This window comes from Drosophila kikkawai, chromosome 3L (assembly GCF_030179895.1).
Source record: "Drosophila kikkawai strain 14028-0561.14 chromosome 3L, DkikHiC1v2, whole genome shotgun sequence".
NCBI classification, from domain to species: domain Eukaryota; kingdom Metazoa; phylum Arthropoda; class Insecta; order Diptera; family Drosophilidae; genus Drosophila; species Drosophila kikkawai.
In genome coordinates this window covers 13,089,030-13,105,398 of record NC_091730.1, presented here as the reverse complement: position 1 = coordinate 13,105,398, position 16,369 = coordinate 13,089,030, and the positions used below count along the sequence as shown (strand labels likewise).

Genomic DNA, 16,369 nt, shown 5'->3' with positions numbered 1-16,369 from the left:
AGTCGCTTTTGGTATCATAAGCAGGCGGCAGCGTCTCCAATAAAGTGATAAAAATGGCTAATGATATTAGATCGAGCAGCTGCTCTAGCCCAGTCCATATCGAACATTCGGGGAAATATGACTTCATTAGTGGCGCGTTGCCTAATTCTTCTGCTGGTGCAGCCAATGCTCATTTTCGCTTGGCAGGACTACAAGGACTTCAAGGTGTTTGAGCTGCATACCCCTCAAGCTGAACAGGAGAGTCTTGTAAGGAAGTTGTCGCAGGAAAAACCTCTTTTGGATTTTATGCGTTCAAGTGGAAACGGAACTGAAACTTCCTACCTGAAGGTAATAGTTCCTCCCGAAGAAGCTAAAGATTTGGTTAGTATCCTCGAAGGCTACCACGTGAAACATCGCGTGGTGATCGAGGACTTAGCACCCTTAGTGCAGGCCCAGAGGGCGGACAATCTGAAGAGAAAGCAGAGGATTCAGCTGCCTCATCTTGAAGTCCTGGAAGCCTTTTACACTCACTCGGAAATCAATGATTACCTGGACACACTGCCCGACCGGTTTCCGAAGAGAGCTCAGGTGAAGCAGTTTGGCTGGAGTTACGAGAGGCGACCCCTGAAGGTGCTGACCATCACCAACGGCGATGGAAGACGGAACAAGCCTGTGATCCTGGTCGATGGCACTGTTCATGCCCGGGAGTGGATCTCGCCCTCGATGGCACTCTACATTATCCAGCAGCTGTTGGACAACTACGTGGAAAACCAGGAGCTCTTGGCGGACTTTGACTGGGTCATCGTGCCGGTGGTCAATGCGGATGGTTATGAGTACACGCATACGGACTCCCGATACTGGCGGAAGACCCGTCGTCCCACCAGCAATCCGGAGTGCGTGGGGACGGATTTGAACAGGAACTTTGGCTACGAGTGGGGTCACGACGAGGGATCCTCGGCGGACCCTTGCGAGGATATTTACCGAGGTGAACAGCCCTTCGATCAGCCAGAGTCGCAGGTCCTGCGAGATGTCCTGCTTCATTATAGCGACAGGCTTACCTGGTACCTGTCACTTCACTCCTACGGAAACTACTTCCTACTGCCTTGGGGATATACCAAGTAAGTTTATAGTTTTTGTTTACATGACTTTATTTTATTTTTTTTATATTGTTGCAAAGAAAACTATTTGAGATACAATTTAAGAGATAGTATTGCGAAGAACTTTTAAGTTTGAATTTTAGTTGTCTCGAAATATTTCTGCAACTTTTACTCCCATAGCGCGAACACCAATCCAAGTTTCATTGACGAGTTCTTTAATAAGCTCCTTGGGTGGATGGAATTCGAATTCGGAACCATTTCTTTCGCCTGGAAGTTCCCAAGTGTAGGATAAGCGAAATCCTAAGCTGTAGGCGTAGTCACTTGAAGCGCCACCTGCGACATACATGCCATAGATTGGTTTTACAATATATTCTGATGAAAACGTTTTCTTTATAGCTCTTTGACCAGCAGTGGCCACTGCTTCATGCTCCTTGTAGTTCGTGGCTTTAACCCTTAAATTATAACATTATCAAAATCGATACAAAACTAAATTTCTATGAACTTACTTCTTATATCCCCATGGGAGGAGAATTTCGTAAGCGGATGAATGAAACGATATATACATAATACCGCGGCCAGCATCAGCAATTTCGTGAAGCACTCCTTGAACTGCCCTGGATTCAGGCTCTGTGAAAGACCCAGGACCCATATATGTAATCCCACACGGGTCCGAATCAGCATCTCCTAGACTCCAACCACTTCCAAAATTCCGATTAAGGTCAATGCCGACACAATTCTCGCTGCTGGGTCTGCGATTCTTGCGCCAGCATTTGTCTATAGATCGCGAATAATGGTATCCATCTGGATTAACCAGGGGAAGAACGATCCAGTCATGGTCCTGCAGGAGTTCCTTATTTTCCTTGAAGTTCACCACCAGCTGATTGATAATGTTCAAGGCCGTGGTGTGAGCTAGCCACTCCCTGGCATGGATTCCTGCATCGATGAAGATAGCTTTCTTTCCCGAACGCCCGTCGCCATTGGTTATGGTGATGGTGTTCAGGCTTCGGTTTTCGTAGGACCTTCCGATTTCCTTCACTGAAACTCGGTGACTATAGCTCTTGGCTAGACCTTTGAGATACTGCTCGATTCCTTCTAGGGTGTAATAGTCATCCGTCTGATAAGCAGGTCCCGATTTCAATGGGACAGCCAAGGATACAATGAGAACGGAGGAGACTAAGAATAAGATTGAATACATTTTGTTAGCATTACTAGAAGGGACAGGGTTTATAAAGGGTTTCAGCACTTACATGGTTATGGAAAATATCTACCTTTATATTTCGAAGATATTTTTTAATTGAAAAATACCTTTTTCAACTTTTTGCTGTTTAAAAAAATTACAATTGCAAGATAATTTAAATAAGTCTTTAGCTTAAAGCTTTCAAGAATGTTAGCTATTATAAGATCAAAGAAACAGTTTTTTTTTCTTATATAAAAATGATTTATTGTATAAATTGATTCTGGGAAATGTTTCTTATAAAATTACAAAGAAAAATTCTCAATTTACTGCGTTAAGATAAAGTCTAGACAGTTATGTTTAATAAATAAAGTAGTTATCAATTATAGAGAATTAACTTTATATATGGTCTAGGAATTCTAAGAAATCGCCTTGCAATTAAGCTTATCTACCTGCACTAAAATTATCTTGTAAAGCTTACAAGTAATTAATTATTTATAAAAATGTACTTTTTATATACTTAAAAATTAACAACCCTCTTGTATGTTCCAGGGACTTTCCGGATCACTACCAGGACATGATGTCAGTGGCAGAGGCTGGCGCCATGGCCATAATTCACTCCACCAACGGGATATACACCTGGGGCAGCACCTACTACGTCCTGTATCCGACATCGGGCGACACGGCGGACTTTGCTCTCGGAGTGGCCAATGCCACGGTGGCTATGACTATGGAGCTGCCTGCTGCGGGATTCCTGGGCTTCGATCCCTGGGTCTCGCACATCGACGGCCTGGTCACGGAGAGCTGGGTGGGCGTGCGGGCCATGGCCGCGGAGGTGATAAGACGGTACCCGGCGTAATCTCCCCATAATCGGGCTGTAAATAAAGAGACATTAACTGGGAAATTGCGCCAGCTTTGATTTGGCGGGTCACCGGTGCGGGAGTTTTTGGAGTGCTTTATTATTTATTGATCTATTTGGTGATTAGATACGCCAACAGGTGACTTTGGCGGCTATTTAAGAGGCACGCCCAAGCCACGCGGTTGCTTAGTCTGACCGAAGATGAAGTTTTCCCTGGGCTTGCTAGTGCTCCTTTTAGGCGCCGCCTTGGTGGCCGCCGATCGTGACTATGAAGGGTAAGTTTTTGGCAAGGAAAGCGTATACAGTTCACAGGAAAAATTAAAGGAATATTTCCTAGCTGGAAATATATAACGAAAATCTTATGAATAAAGTTAAATATGTCTATTTTAGCTATCGCATTTATGAGGTTATTCCCTCAACCATCGACCAGGCCAAGTTGCTGCATCAGCTCAGCTTTGAAGGATTTGATTTCCTCAGCGAGAGTCGCCTCTTGGGACATCCTTCTCAAGTGATTGTTAGCCCCGAACAGCTGGAGCAGTTTCAGCAGCTCCTTGAGGCCCATCAGATTGACAGTAGTGTTGTCAACTCCAACCTGGGTGCTTCCATTGCCGAGGAGTTTGCCCAGAGGCAGATGCAGCGGCTCCTGAGTCCCATCACGGGCAAGGGTCGCCTGAGCAACGAGCGCTATTACAACCACGAGGAGATTATTAACTACATCGATGACCTGGCCAAGCGGTATCCCCATCGTGTATATGTGAAAACCGTGGGCTGGTCCTACGAGAAGCGAGTCCTGAAGACCATCACCATCACGAATGGCGACGGTAAGGCCGGCAAGAAGGTGATTTTCTTGGATGGCGGCTTCCATGCCAGAGAATGGATCTCCCCGGCGGCGGTTCTGTATGTCATTGATCAGCTGGTGGAGCAGTTCGAGCAGAATGCCCATCTGCTGCAGGACTACGACTGGGTCATTCTGCCCCTGGTCAATGCCGATGGCTATGAGCACTCACAGACCGGAACCCTTGCCCGCATGTGGCGTAAAACCCGTCAGCCATACAACTACGCCGGACAGACCTGCTACGGAGCGGATCCCAACCGTAACTTTGCGTTCCACTGGAACGAGGAGGGCGCCTCATCGAATCCCTGCTCGGATACCTATGCTGGTCCCACTGCCTTCTCCGAGCCGGAGACGATTGTGGTGCGGGATCTGATGCATTCGCTGGCTGATCGGGGCATTATGTACCTCACCATCCACTCGTACGGCAACTATCTGCTGTATCCTTGGGGCTGGACTTCGTAAGTAATTTTAAATAATTTATATAAATTTTATATAATATATTTATTTTTCTATTATCTTAGCGATCTTCCCGATAACTGGGAAGATCTGGATGCTGTTGCCCGTACTGGAGCCGAGGCCATTGAGAACGCCACCGGCACCGTCTACACGTACGGATCCTCCACAAATGTCCTCTACATCGCTGCTGGTGCTAGTGATGACTATGGCTACTATGCTGGGTTCAATGTGTCCATCACCATGGAGCTGACTGGAGCTGGCAGCATTGGATTCAATCCGCCAGTAACCCGCATCGATGAGTTCGTCACAGAGACCTGGATCGGTATCCGTGCCATGGCTGAAAAACTTCTAGAGATGTACTAGAAAATTATTTTATATTGTTTTAATAAATTAACACATTTTTTGAAATGAAAAATCTAGCGAATCAAGCAACCTGTGACCCTCCATTCAAACCGAAATTCCCCTATGTACTGGAGCTCAGCTCTACCTACATTCAGTCTAAATCGTAAACCCGATCAGAACACAACAATTTCTAGAAAAAAACACATTTTTTAAATAAAATTCGAGTTGATTGTATTTTTCGGTAAATTTGTACGCTTATAAGCAAGATTGAAATTATGAATACCATGAATTCATTTGGTCGCGACAAAAACGATGGCTTCAACAACTTTCTCGAGAATTACACATTGCGAGTGACTGAAGCAGCCGCGCGTTACTGGGACAATATGCCCGAGGAAGAGCAAGATATGTTCCTTCCTGTAAGTTGATTTCACTTGCTTAAAGGCTGTAATTAATTAAATTATTCGCTGAAAGGAAAAAAAGGAAGACGAGAAGGGCAGCGCCAGTGAACGAATGTGCGCTAAACCGAAGAGGGCTTGTGCCAAGCCTAAAAAGAAGTCTTGCCGAAAGCCTATGAAGAAGGCATGCCCAATGAAGTGCAAACGTCCGAAGCCAAGGTGCGCCAAGCCAAAGCGCCGTTGCGCAAAACCAAAGCCAGCTTGCCCCAGACGGAAGATGTCGCCGATGTGCCCCAAACCAAAACCAACTTGTCCTTAGAGCATGTCAACGCTATACGAGGTCGACGCATATATGCAGCCCTCCGCTTAAACGGAGAGAATCCCTAAAGGAAACGTAAAATTTAGTCTTGTCCAAAACACTTTTCTAAAAATACGATATTCGGCAATTCGAGGTCAAGGCAAGCTCTCAGCTTAAGCAAAGCCTCCTTAAAATAATTTTGAAAATATAAAGTCTTGTCAGAAATAGTTCTAAAAATGTATTTACAGTGATCTGATCTGTGGTGGGGTTTAACTATACTAATAAAAATTTTGTGGTGAAATTTAAGCCTTTGCTGTACTTGTCATCAGTCAAGTGATCTGATATGTGGTCCCATAGTAGGAGAATATCTAAACTACAATTTGGACTGGGTTTTATATACCTTTATCAGAGATAGATACCTATCACAATTGGTACTTTACCCTTCCTTAGCTCTACGATTAATAAATTTTCTTTACCCCTGCGTTCCTTAATTGTGTTTATTAAAAATTCGATTTTATAATTGAAACGGAATTGAATTCACTTAACATTGATTCCCCATTTTTCGAATAAAATTTGAGAGCGCGTAATTGAGAACGTGGCTGATAATGGTTCGTCATTTTGATTGTCGGCAATCATAGCCTGTGATCGATTTCTCTTGATTTTACAACCATCCGCGTAGTTCGATTTGTTGATAACGAATCAGTAAAGTTGGTTCGCTGGAGAGGAATTTTTATTTTCCAGAGAGCTGGCAACGTGGAAAGATGCAGGTTTGGTGGCTTTTGCTGCCTTTAAGTTGCCTGAGCCTGTCCACAGGACTTCAGAAGGCCAATAAATATGAGGGGTAAGATATATCATTGATATATATTTTTCATATATTTTAAATAGATTTTGTAATCCAGTTATAAGATCTACGAAGTGACCTTGAAAGCTCGGTCGTCGCCTCTGCAGTTTGCCTTTTCCGAGTTGTCTAAAAATGACTCTTATTACGAGGTGTTTTCCGCATCTGGTGGCCAACCGGCCAGGGTGATGGTTCATCCCCAGGAGCAGGTGAATTTCGTAAAGCTAATGGATGAGCACAATGCAAACTACGAGATTGTGAACAGAAATGTTGGACTGACTCTGAGTCGGCAGTTCGATACGGATCGCATGTTGCGAAATTGGTTTCCCTATAATGGCAGACTGGGCACAGAGCGTTACTACTCCCACGGCGAGATCAATCAGTTCATCGAGGATCTGGCCAAGGAGTATCCGCGTCGTGTCTTTGTGAAAACGGTGGGCAAGAGCTACGAGAAACGCCTGATGAAGACCGTCACCATAACCAATGGCGATGGCAGGCGGAACAAGAATGTGATTCTCGTGGATGGCGGCTTCCATGCTCGCGAATGGATCTCTCCGGCAGCTGTGGTGTACTTGATCAGCCAACTAGTGGATAATCTCGAGGAGAATGCCGATCTGCTGAAGGACTACGATTGGGTTATTCTGCCCGTGGTGAATCCGGATGGCTATGAGTACACCCAGCTGTCGGCGGACACTCGCATGTGGCGAAAGACCCGAAAACCCAGCAGCGACAGTTGCATTGGCACTGATCCCAATAGGAACTTTGATTTCCACTGGAACGAGGAGGGTGCCTCCGAGAATCCCTGCGATAATACCTATGCTGGATCGAAGGCCTTTTCGGAGCCAGAAGCTCTCGTGGTGGGGGATCTCATTCATAGCTATGCGGACCGCGGAAAGATGTATCTGACCCTTCACTCCTATGGACCGTACATTCTATATCCTTGGGGATGGAGCGAGTCAGTGCTTTTAAATTCTATAACAAAGTATAAACTTTAATGGTTCCTCCATTTCAGAGACCTGCCAGAGACCGTTGACGACTTGCATGAGGTGGCCAAGGCTGGCTATGATGCCATACTCGAGGCCACTGGCACTGAGTATGTTATAGGATCCTCCACCCTTGTCCTCTATGTGGCGGCCGGAGCCAGTGATGATTATGCTTTTAATGCGGGTTTCTCCATTTCCTTCACCATGGAATTGCCACCTGGCGGCACTGGCTTCGATCCACCAGCCTCGGACATTGATCACATGGTCAAGGAGACCTGGGTGGGCATTGCTGCCATGGCCAGGAAAGTGGTGACCAAGTATCCACTCTCCTGAGTGGCTATTCTGATTCTAGCAATAAACCGTAATTTGTGAACTATCTTGCCGCTATAAAGACAATCTCTTTTTTGGTTTGTCCAGTTTGATAAAAGTTAATTGTGCTTATCGCTTGCCTTATCTTTCAGATTAAATTTCCGTTAACTATCGTCATTATAGATAACAAAGTTTATGGGATAGTTAGCCGTAACTAAGGTAAAATCAATATCATAGGGATAATTATTTCTTGTTTTCTTATCTGGCAAAGGTTTCGTATTTATATGGGCTAATTTTGGAGTATAATTATATATTAAGAAAGGAATTATTTTTCTTAACAATAATTTTTAATATTCCCTAATACAACCTTGATTGAATTCACATAAATTGAGATTTGATATAAGCCATACATCAGTATATAATTATTTATTTACTATGGTATTTAAAAAGTCAAAGTTGTTAATTTCTAACCATAATATAACCCGAAAATAGGTTAAAAATTCCCCAGTCTTAGGCCACCTACAAAGACAGTTCTCTTGAAACGCGATAATCTAAACCGCCACTCGAATTCTCCTACACTCGATGAACCCAATTAACAAACCGCGATAAGTCCGAAGAGTCCAAAGTGAAGTAAAGTGGAGGAGTTCCGAGAGCCCCACCCAATTAGTCCAGTGTGTCAATGCCACAGCTCGAGTGATACGGCCCCCCACCCCAAAGAGAGGGCTTCTATCTTTCCCTTCCCGCGCGTGCCTAGAATTCCCAATTAGCAAAAGAAGAGACCCAAAGATTACAAAATATCATCAACGCTGGCGTTTATTGCACTCGCCTAGTACTTCTGGACGACCAACTTGGCCATGGCCTGGATGCCCAGCCAGGTCTCCGACACGAAACCCTGGATCTGGCTGGCGCTGGGGTTGAAACCGGTGCCACCAGCCGGCAGTTCCATGGTGATGGACACGGGGAAGTTGGCCACACCGAAGGCATAGTCATCGCTGCCGCCGGCAGCCGCGTACAGGACGTTGGTGGAGCTGCCCACGGTGTACTTGGTTCCGGTGGCGCTCTTGATGGCAGCAGCACCAGCCTGGGCTACCTCATCGATATCGCGCCAGGTGCTGGGCAGGGCACTGTGGAAAGATATGGGTTAATTATGATTATATCGTAATACAGTATTGGATAATATATATATTCCCTCAGAAACCAGGTGATTTACTCAATAAATTAAATAATCAAAAAACTACTCACGAAGTGTATCCCCAGGGGTACAACAGGTAGTTGCCGTACGAGTGCAGCGTCAGGTAGAACTTGCCGCGTCCTGTCAGGTCCAAGAGGAGATCGCGGAGTATCTGGGTCTCCGGCTCGGAGAAGGCAGTCTCACCCTTGAAGGTATCAGAGCAGGAGTAGCTGGAGGCGCCCACCTCACCCCAGTGGAAGTCAAAGTTGCGGTTGGCATCAGTGCCGTAGCAGGAGGAGCTGATCGGCTTGCGGGTCTTGCGCCACAGGCGAGTTGTCGTGTGGGTGTACTCATAGCCATCGGGATTAACCACGGGCAGGATGACCCAGTCAAAGTCCTTCAGCAGATCCGAGTTGGCGGCAAAGTTCTCAACCAGCTGATGGATGACATACAGAGCACCGGCATGGGCAATCCACTCGCGGGCATGGATGCCAGCATCCAGGAAGATCACCTTCTTTCCGGTCTTGCCATCTCCATTGCTGATCGTGATGGTCTTGATGTCTCGTTTCTCGTACGACTTGCCAGCAACCTCGACCTTAACACGGCTGGGATAGGCAGCGGCCAGTTCATCCAAATAGGCATTGATCTCGGCATGGCGATGGAAGGCAGTGAAGCTGATGCTCCGTCCGGTGGAGCGCAGGTTCATCAGGCGCTGCTTCTGGTTATCCTCATGGGTCAGCCGCAGAGACTCTCCCAGATTCTCATCAGTCACCACAAAGTCTACGTTGTGTTTTTGCAAAAGAATCTCAAAACCCTCCTGATCCTCCGGCTTGACCATCACGCGGCTAGAGGCGTCCAGAGAGCGGGGCAGATCAAAAAAGTCGTAGGCATCATTCTGGGACAAACGCAACAGCAGCTGCTTCTCAAAGGAATTGCGGGCCTGCACATCGTAGATCTTGTAGCTGTAGGAAAGAATTTACAAATCATTTAGGATGCCTGATCATTCTACTCCTTTCGAAAAACTCACCCATCGTAGCTCTGGCCCGCCAGGGCCACGCCGCAGAGGAGCAGCACCAATGCAAGTTGCTTCAGCATTTTTGAGGTTTTCCCAATTCTAGTTAACTCCAAACCGATCCGCAGTGTTCCGGCTCAGGGCTTCTATTGCAGCCCACAGCCAACGGTTGCCAGTTTTTATAGCCAAACGGTCTCGGCCACTTATCGCCGTTCCTCACAGAAGTCGATCGTCGCGTAATGGTTATCTTTTATCAGTGCTAGATGGGCGATGTTCGGTAGGTAGGTATTCTGTGATTTTCCTTGATTTGATTTGATGTTGTGTCTGCAGCGGGCGATGGGGCAATTCTGGGGGAAATCTCACAAAATTTACAATCTGTGACAAAGAAGGGGTGACAGCCAAGTTTTTATACTACAGTAAAAGTGTTTAGACTTGTTATACTTGTTGACGTTGTGACGTTAATGGTTAGTGGAAGAATTTAATCAATGACTAGGATTTCAACAAAGAAGTTTGGTACTTGGATTGTAAGCAACTTTGAAATGAATTAACATAATTATCTTCTAATAAATGAATAAAGTAACTTTAATAGATTAAGCATTTACCTGCATATTTACCTGTATTTCTAGGGTGGAAGGAGATAATCCTTACACAATTTTTGGAATAGTAAAGTAAATACAAAGAAAACTATATTTATTTTGAATACGGAATGAGAAGTTTTATTATTATTATGTACATCTTAGTTTGATCCTTGATTAGATTTCTTATTAATCAAAATTATTTTAAGCTAAAGAAATATATAGAAACCCTCTATTATTCCCTATTTGAAAATACGCAATTGCACTCAGTTCTAAATCAAATTTATACATTTTTTCATTGCTCCTTAGATATCTGCTATTTTTGGCTTTGCCTTTCGAAGCTACTCGTAAATTCGGTCTTCTGACTTTACGAAATAGACATTTGATTTATATGGCACTCTCGGCCTTAGACTTTGTCAATTTCTGGAGCGCACGCCAGTAGCTGTTCCTATCTTTTTTTATTTCCCTTTTTTTCTGATTTCTGCCTCGGTTTCGGCGTTTGGATTGTTTGCAAAACGTGGCTTTATCAGTTGTGTTCTGTGCACTGCACCAAGAAAAAGTTACCAGTTTAAAACAATGAAAATCTATATGCGGCGCACAGAAGCCAACAATCAAACTAACAAAAAATTGCTTGAAAATAAGAAATAAAAAAAAATTAAAATCAAAAACAAAAACAGATGAAAAACTCGGCTGCCGCGCGCACACAAAATATATTTGAAAATTTATTGCATTTCATGAGTTTTTCCATATTTGTCTGCATTTGTAGGCAGACTTTTGGTCACAAAACTTTTGGCTGCTGCCACAACAACAACAACAACAACAACAACAGCCGGCACTGTGAAGCTACAACAACGCGGAAGTTGCTTACTTAAAACTGACAATGAGCGCATGGAAATGACAAAAAACACTGCGGAAACTGTTGGCTCGTAATTTTGAATGGGCCATTGGAAGCGACAGCCAGTCCAGGCCCCTTCTCTAAGCCAAATTTGTGGAAAAGTTGGTGGCACATTCCCTAGGGCTGAGAGGGTATATTTAATGGATACCAGAAATTTAATTTAAAAATATAAATATCAAAAAATTAAAATGGTATTTCAAAGAATTTAATATAATTTACTTTTTCGAAATTATAATAATAAATACATACAATTAAATTAGAGTTCTCGTTAGCTTTACGATAAAAAAATTGATGTCATTTATATTTTTATTTACATTTCTGTATCTATAATTATAATTATAATTTAATTTATACAGAAGCTATAATATTTATTTATAAATTCATAATTACAGGACTAATATATAAGACTAATTGTTATATTTTACTTCAAGATCAATATGCATAAACATTAATTTCCAAAATGAACTGACAAAGTGCATCAAGTATTCGACCTGTTGCCTTCAATTTACTTGCCGTACTTGTTTTTTTTTTTGTTTTTTGTGGACTGCATGTGACTGCCAAAAACAAAAACAATTCTCTGTATGAGTGTATATGCGTTAGCTGGCTTGTATTTGTTTTCCTTTGTATTTACTTTTTCGGTTTTCAAAATAACTTTAGCTGAAGTCTTCCAGCTGGCTTTTATTTTTGCCTGGACAAAGCGTCATTGTTTGTCACGCCAACAATTTTTAAGGGAGAATTATGCCAAATTATTTGCCATTCGCAAGAGGATTGATCACAGTCAGAGCTTTTAAAAAGCATTAATCGAAATTGATGGACAAAACAGCCGCATTTTTAGCCAAATTGCTTGTAAGTAGTTCTTGGGAATTCATTAGTCTGTCATTTGCATTTAAAACTTTTGCGCTGTGGATCTTTAATTTTCATTTTGCATAAATTACGATGACTAAGCCCGGCATGAACTTGCGGCTTTTATTGCTCTATTAGATCAAGAAGGGGTTGATGGTGTGCCCGGGGAAAAGTGTTGAGTGTCAAAAACTTGGCCGCAAAATCCAAAAAGGGTTGGAGGAGAGCAGGGAAATGAAAGGAAGCCAATGGCTTGGGGAGGATTTTAATTAAAATTCATCTTCACATTTAATCAAATCATGGCAACCCCTGGCTGCCTTCCTGCCTTCCTGCCTTCCTGCCTGCGACTGACATCGACACTGGCTTCTAATTAAGTGCGAAAAATCGTTAAATGTAAAATCAAATCGTGCAAAAAGTAATTGGACGAACTTGGAGGGTAGAAGTTGAAGCGGAGTTAATGGTTGGCATTGTTTTGCGTTTGGATTAAGGCCACAGCTCGACGGGGTTGGGGTTAAGTGGGTGGCGGCAGGTGTCAAATATTTACAATCTATTATGTAGTCGTTGCTGGCTATTACACTTTGTTGTCTTGGCCAATTTTCTTAATTGCCCGCCGGAAATCCACTCCGCAATATATAGTGTCTCTCCGCCTTTTGAATTTCCACTTAAATTCAAAAGTTAAGCTGGCCAGGCAGCTGTGCTTTGTCCGTGAGTACACCCGGGGTGTATATAAGGCCGATTCGCAGTTCGATTTTCAGTTAGTTAAGTCTCTTGACCGCTTTAAGATGAAACGCCTTTTTACTGCACTCTGTTTGATCCTGATCCTGCCGCTTTTGCTAGCCCAATTTACCGCCTATGATTATCCTGATTTGGATCTGCGGAAAGAAACTCGCCTGAAGACTAGAGAAGTCAAGCCAACTTTAGGGGCGAAAGTTGGCTCCCGCACCCTGGACAGTTTAAGGGGATTGGGATAGGAAATTCTAAAAGAAAAGAAAAAGAAATCTAAGAGAATTTGTAATTAAGAAATTCTTAAAATAAAGTAAAGATTAAATTTATATGGGAATGACATTAGTATATTTTTGATCTCCCCAAACACACAATCAAAACATGATTAAAAAATAATTATATACGGAAACATAAAGCTTTTTCTTTTGATATTTTTAGTCATTTTTCTTTTAAAGTTTTTTCACTCCAAATAAATCTTTTTAGCTGTAAAGAAACCTGGTTCTAACCAGTAGATTTTGTGCAAAAAAATACTCGACTGACAACACCTCGAATGAATCGGATTTCGAGGACTTTGTTTTGCATTTGACATAGATTGCGGCACACACTTGCTCAGCTCATGCATATTTATAAATGCCAGCTGCACCCTGTCCTACGACAACCGGAAAGAATTCCCAGTTCGGATAACCCCTTTCAAACTGAACAAATCGGACCGGAGACCGGATTGCAGTGCATCGTTCATTGACAGTGGCAAGCGATTTTAATTGATTTTTTTTTTGTAGCCTCTTCTCTTAGCCTGTTTACGGTGAGTTCAGTTTATCGAGATCTCCAATCTGCCGGAGAGGAACCGCAGATTCTCCCCGTCTCGTTGACAAAACTCAATTAGCTCTCTTAAGCTCATTTGCTTGGGTATATATTTTATTTGGCAAATGTGGCTTTAATTAAGCCAAAGCCTAAGCGTTTCAGGTAAACCGAGCAAAAGCACACTCTGTAAAAATCATTACAAAGCAAATGGGAAAGTGTGTCGACTACAAAGATACCTGTTAAATTATTTATAAATTCACTACAACTAAATTTAAAAATTTCATTTTTTCTTTAAAATTTTTGTTATGTTATTTTAGTTTTTATTTTGTTTTTAAGATTTTTAAATAATTAAACTCAAGAGTACTAAATACTCTACAGCTACCGGTTAAAATCGGAGAAAAAGAGCAAAGAAAATGGATAAAAAGGGTATAAAAAGGGAAAACACAAAAGAGGCTAAAACGAAAACAACCTGTGAATGAAAAAAGTGAAAAAAGGCGACAAAAAAACCCAGAACGAGAGCAACCAAATGCCAAACAAACGGCACACGTTCTTCTGTCTTTTCCCCTTCTCTTTAGGTTTATGTATATCTGTCTCCCTTGTTCGCTGGTCCCGTCTCTGTCACACATGCACCTGCAACAAAGCCAAGTAAGTCGTATTAAATTTAATTGGATTTGAGTGTTTACCAGCGTCCCAAGCCGCCGGCAAAGCCACAGGCAGCAGCAACAGCAGTCAAAGCTGCTGGCAAAAATGCGTTCCCCTTTCTGTTTTTTTGCTGAATTTACACAGAAAAAAAATACAAATTTGAAAAATATATTAAAAATATATTAAATATATTTATTGTACGTATATACGTTGACTAAATTTTTCTATTAACTGTTAAAGTTTACAAATTAAACTTGTCTAGTTTATATTTCTAAAATCTTAAGTATATGTAGATTAATTTAAAAATATCTAAAGGCTTTCATATATTTTTAATGAATTGATCGTTTTATAATCTTTATATTTTAATCATTTTTTGAAACCTTTGAATATTTAACACTAAATAAATAAATTTTAAATATCACAATTTTTTTTATATAATTCCCAGTGTGTTACCTCCCGAGTGTGTGTTTATTCTGCATTGTCGTTTGCTGTGCGTGAGTGTGTGTGTGAGTGTTGAGTGGCAGCAAAAATTTCATACATTTCGCAGGTAGCATGCGGCTTAAGCCGGATTTTATAGACATACAGCGGCAGTGGAACACACAACCAAGCCCAGAGAAGGTGCAATAAAAAACTACAAATATTGCGTATACGCCCGGGGGCCCACAGCTGCACGTGGCTGTTGTCAGCGCAACGCTTTCATTTGCAGAGCAAAGGACCAATTAGCGGAATACATATAGCTACGTACATATCCGTATATATATATATATATATATATATATGTATATCTGAAGAACATCTGTATTTATATTGGTTTCATCTGTTTTGTAGCATACTTTCCGGTGGCCATTGTTAGCGGTAAAGTTTTAGTAAGGATTTTTATAAAGTCAAGAATATAATATAATAATAATAATAAGTTTAATAAAAAAAATTAATTAATATATTTTCTAAATATTACTACTTTGACTGCTTTAAATTAAGAAACCTTCTTATTTTAGCGTGGAATTTGATTACAAATTTTACTAGAAAATTCAAAAATAATCTTAAATTCAAATCAATGAGTGCAAATTCACATTGAAGGGTTTAAATTTAATTATACTGGACAGCTAATTTAGCAACATATTCGCTGTCTGGCCTCAAGAGCAGACTCGCCGCCGCTGGCTGGCTTAAATGTTAGCATGCAAATATGATAAATCACCGCCATTATTGGGCCATCAATCAAAATTATGCGTCCCGTGATGTCAGAGCTCCGCCCGTCTGCTCGTCTCACACTCAAAACCCCAACTCTTCTTGCTGGTTGTGTGCCAAGTGTCTAATTGAATAACGAAGCGTGCAAATTGAGGCGCCTCCCCTACAGGATAACCCAACGGAGGACCCCAGGAAAAAAGAGGGGTGGGAGGTTTGAAAATGTGAAAGGCCCGACGGCAGTTAACAACACATCCGTAGAGATTTATGGAGACAGACGGGGGAAAGAGAGTGCGACACTTTCAATGTCTGCGGTTTGTCCCGCCGGCGGAATAGCACAGCATGTTATCCTGCGGGCCACCAGGACTTGCTTTCCAACTCGCCTCAATCTCAATCTCAACTCCAATCCTCCATCTCTGGGGCTGGCTCCACACATTAACATAGTTTTTTAGCATCAGGTATGCAAATGCCGCCGGAGGTTTACCAGGTTGCACCCAGTCCAGTTCACTCGGAGGAGGTCTCCAGTCCTTTTTCCTTCATGCAGACTGACAAGCCACAGGAACTGAGACGTTCTTGGTGCACTGGCAATACAAGTTTTGGATAGATTTGGGAGTATTTATGTTAGCATAAAGCATTTGGTAATTCTTTAAAAATGTTTGTTCCAAAAGAGCTTTAATTTTGTTCAGAAAATTCCAGAAAATTAACATTTTTTATTGAGAATTTAATTAAATTATATTTAGTTTATTGATTTTTTGGTATAGAAATTTAATATTTATATAAATTTAGATCTTTGTTCATACAGCCTGTTTTGCTTCTCCCATGAAAGGACAACATGTGCAAGGCTTTATTACAAAATTTAAAATTCAAATAAAATGAATAAATTAATACATTTGTGGGCAGTGTAAAATTTAGATGTGATATCGGTGTTACCGTTACGGTTACATTTACGGTTACACGTTGGTT

The 16,369-nt window shown here is 42.0% G+C and overlaps 6 protein-coding genes across 6 annotated transcripts; 4 read left to right on the top strand and 2 right to left on the bottom strand.

Moving 5' to 3' along the window:
- The first annotated feature begins 104 nt into the window (after positions 1–104).
- On the top strand, positions 105–3,154 carry LOC108078140 (carboxypeptidase B1). The gene is made up of 2 exons (XM_017171773.3): positions 105–1,097; positions 2,803–3,154. The coding sequence occupies exons 1-2, from the start codon at positions 118–120 to the stop codon at positions 3,107–3,109; spliced, it is 1,287 nt and encodes a 428-aa protein (XP_017027262.1). The 5' UTR covers positions 105–117; the 3' UTR covers positions 3,110–3,154.
- LOC138928639 (carboxypeptidase B1-like) lies at positions 1,116–2,271 on the bottom strand. Its single transcript, XM_070285997.1, has 2 exons — positions 1,583–2,271; positions 1,116–1,528 (listed from the first exon to the last, which is right to left on the bottom strand). Exons 1-2 carry the CDS (start codon positions 2,269–2,271, stop codon positions 1,216–1,218), a joined length of 1,002 nt encoding a protein of 333 aa, XP_070142098.1. The 3' UTR covers positions 1,116–1,215.
- A 129-nt stretch (positions 3,155–3,283) lies between the features above and the next one.
- LOC108078152 (carboxypeptidase B1) lies at positions 3,284–4,976 on the top strand. The gene is made up of 3 exons (XM_017171803.2): positions 3,284–3,384; positions 3,500–4,402; positions 4,466–4,976. Exons 1-3 carry the CDS (start codon positions 3,311–3,313, stop codon positions 4,761–4,763), a joined length of 1,275 nt encoding a protein of 424 aa, XP_017027292.1. The 5' UTR covers positions 3,284–3,310; the 3' UTR covers positions 4,764–4,976.
- On the top strand, positions 4,888–5,676 carry LOC138928494 (histone-like protein 18C). Its single transcript, XM_070285618.1, has 2 exons — positions 4,888–5,158; positions 5,214–5,676. Exons 1-2 carry the CDS (start codon positions 5,018–5,020, stop codon positions 5,454–5,456), a joined length of 384 nt encoding a protein of 127 aa, XP_070141719.1. The 5' UTR covers positions 4,888–5,017; the 3' UTR covers positions 5,457–5,676.
- A 457-nt stretch (positions 5,677–6,133) lies between these two features.
- On the top strand, positions 6,134–7,652 carry LOC108078144 (carboxypeptidase B1). The gene is made up of 3 exons (XM_017171787.3): positions 6,134–6,276; positions 6,335–7,228; positions 7,286–7,652. The coding sequence occupies exons 1-3, from the start codon at positions 6,197–6,199 to the stop codon at positions 7,587–7,589; spliced, it is 1,278 nt and encodes a 425-aa protein (XP_017027276.1). The 5' UTR covers positions 6,134–6,196; the 3' UTR covers positions 7,590–7,652.
- Positions 7,653–8,352: 700 nt separating this feature from the next.
- Positions 8,353–10,146, bottom strand: LOC108078161 (carboxypeptidase B1). Its single transcript, XM_017171816.3, has 3 exons — positions 9,764–10,146; positions 8,808–9,698; positions 8,353–8,689 (listed from the first exon to the last, which is right to left on the bottom strand). Exons 1-3 carry the CDS (start codon positions 9,829–9,831, stop codon positions 8,392–8,394), a joined length of 1,257 nt encoding a protein of 418 aa, XP_017027305.1. The 5' UTR covers positions 9,832–10,146; the 3' UTR covers positions 8,353–8,391.
- Between the last annotated feature and the right edge of the window lie 6,223 nt (positions 10,147–16,369).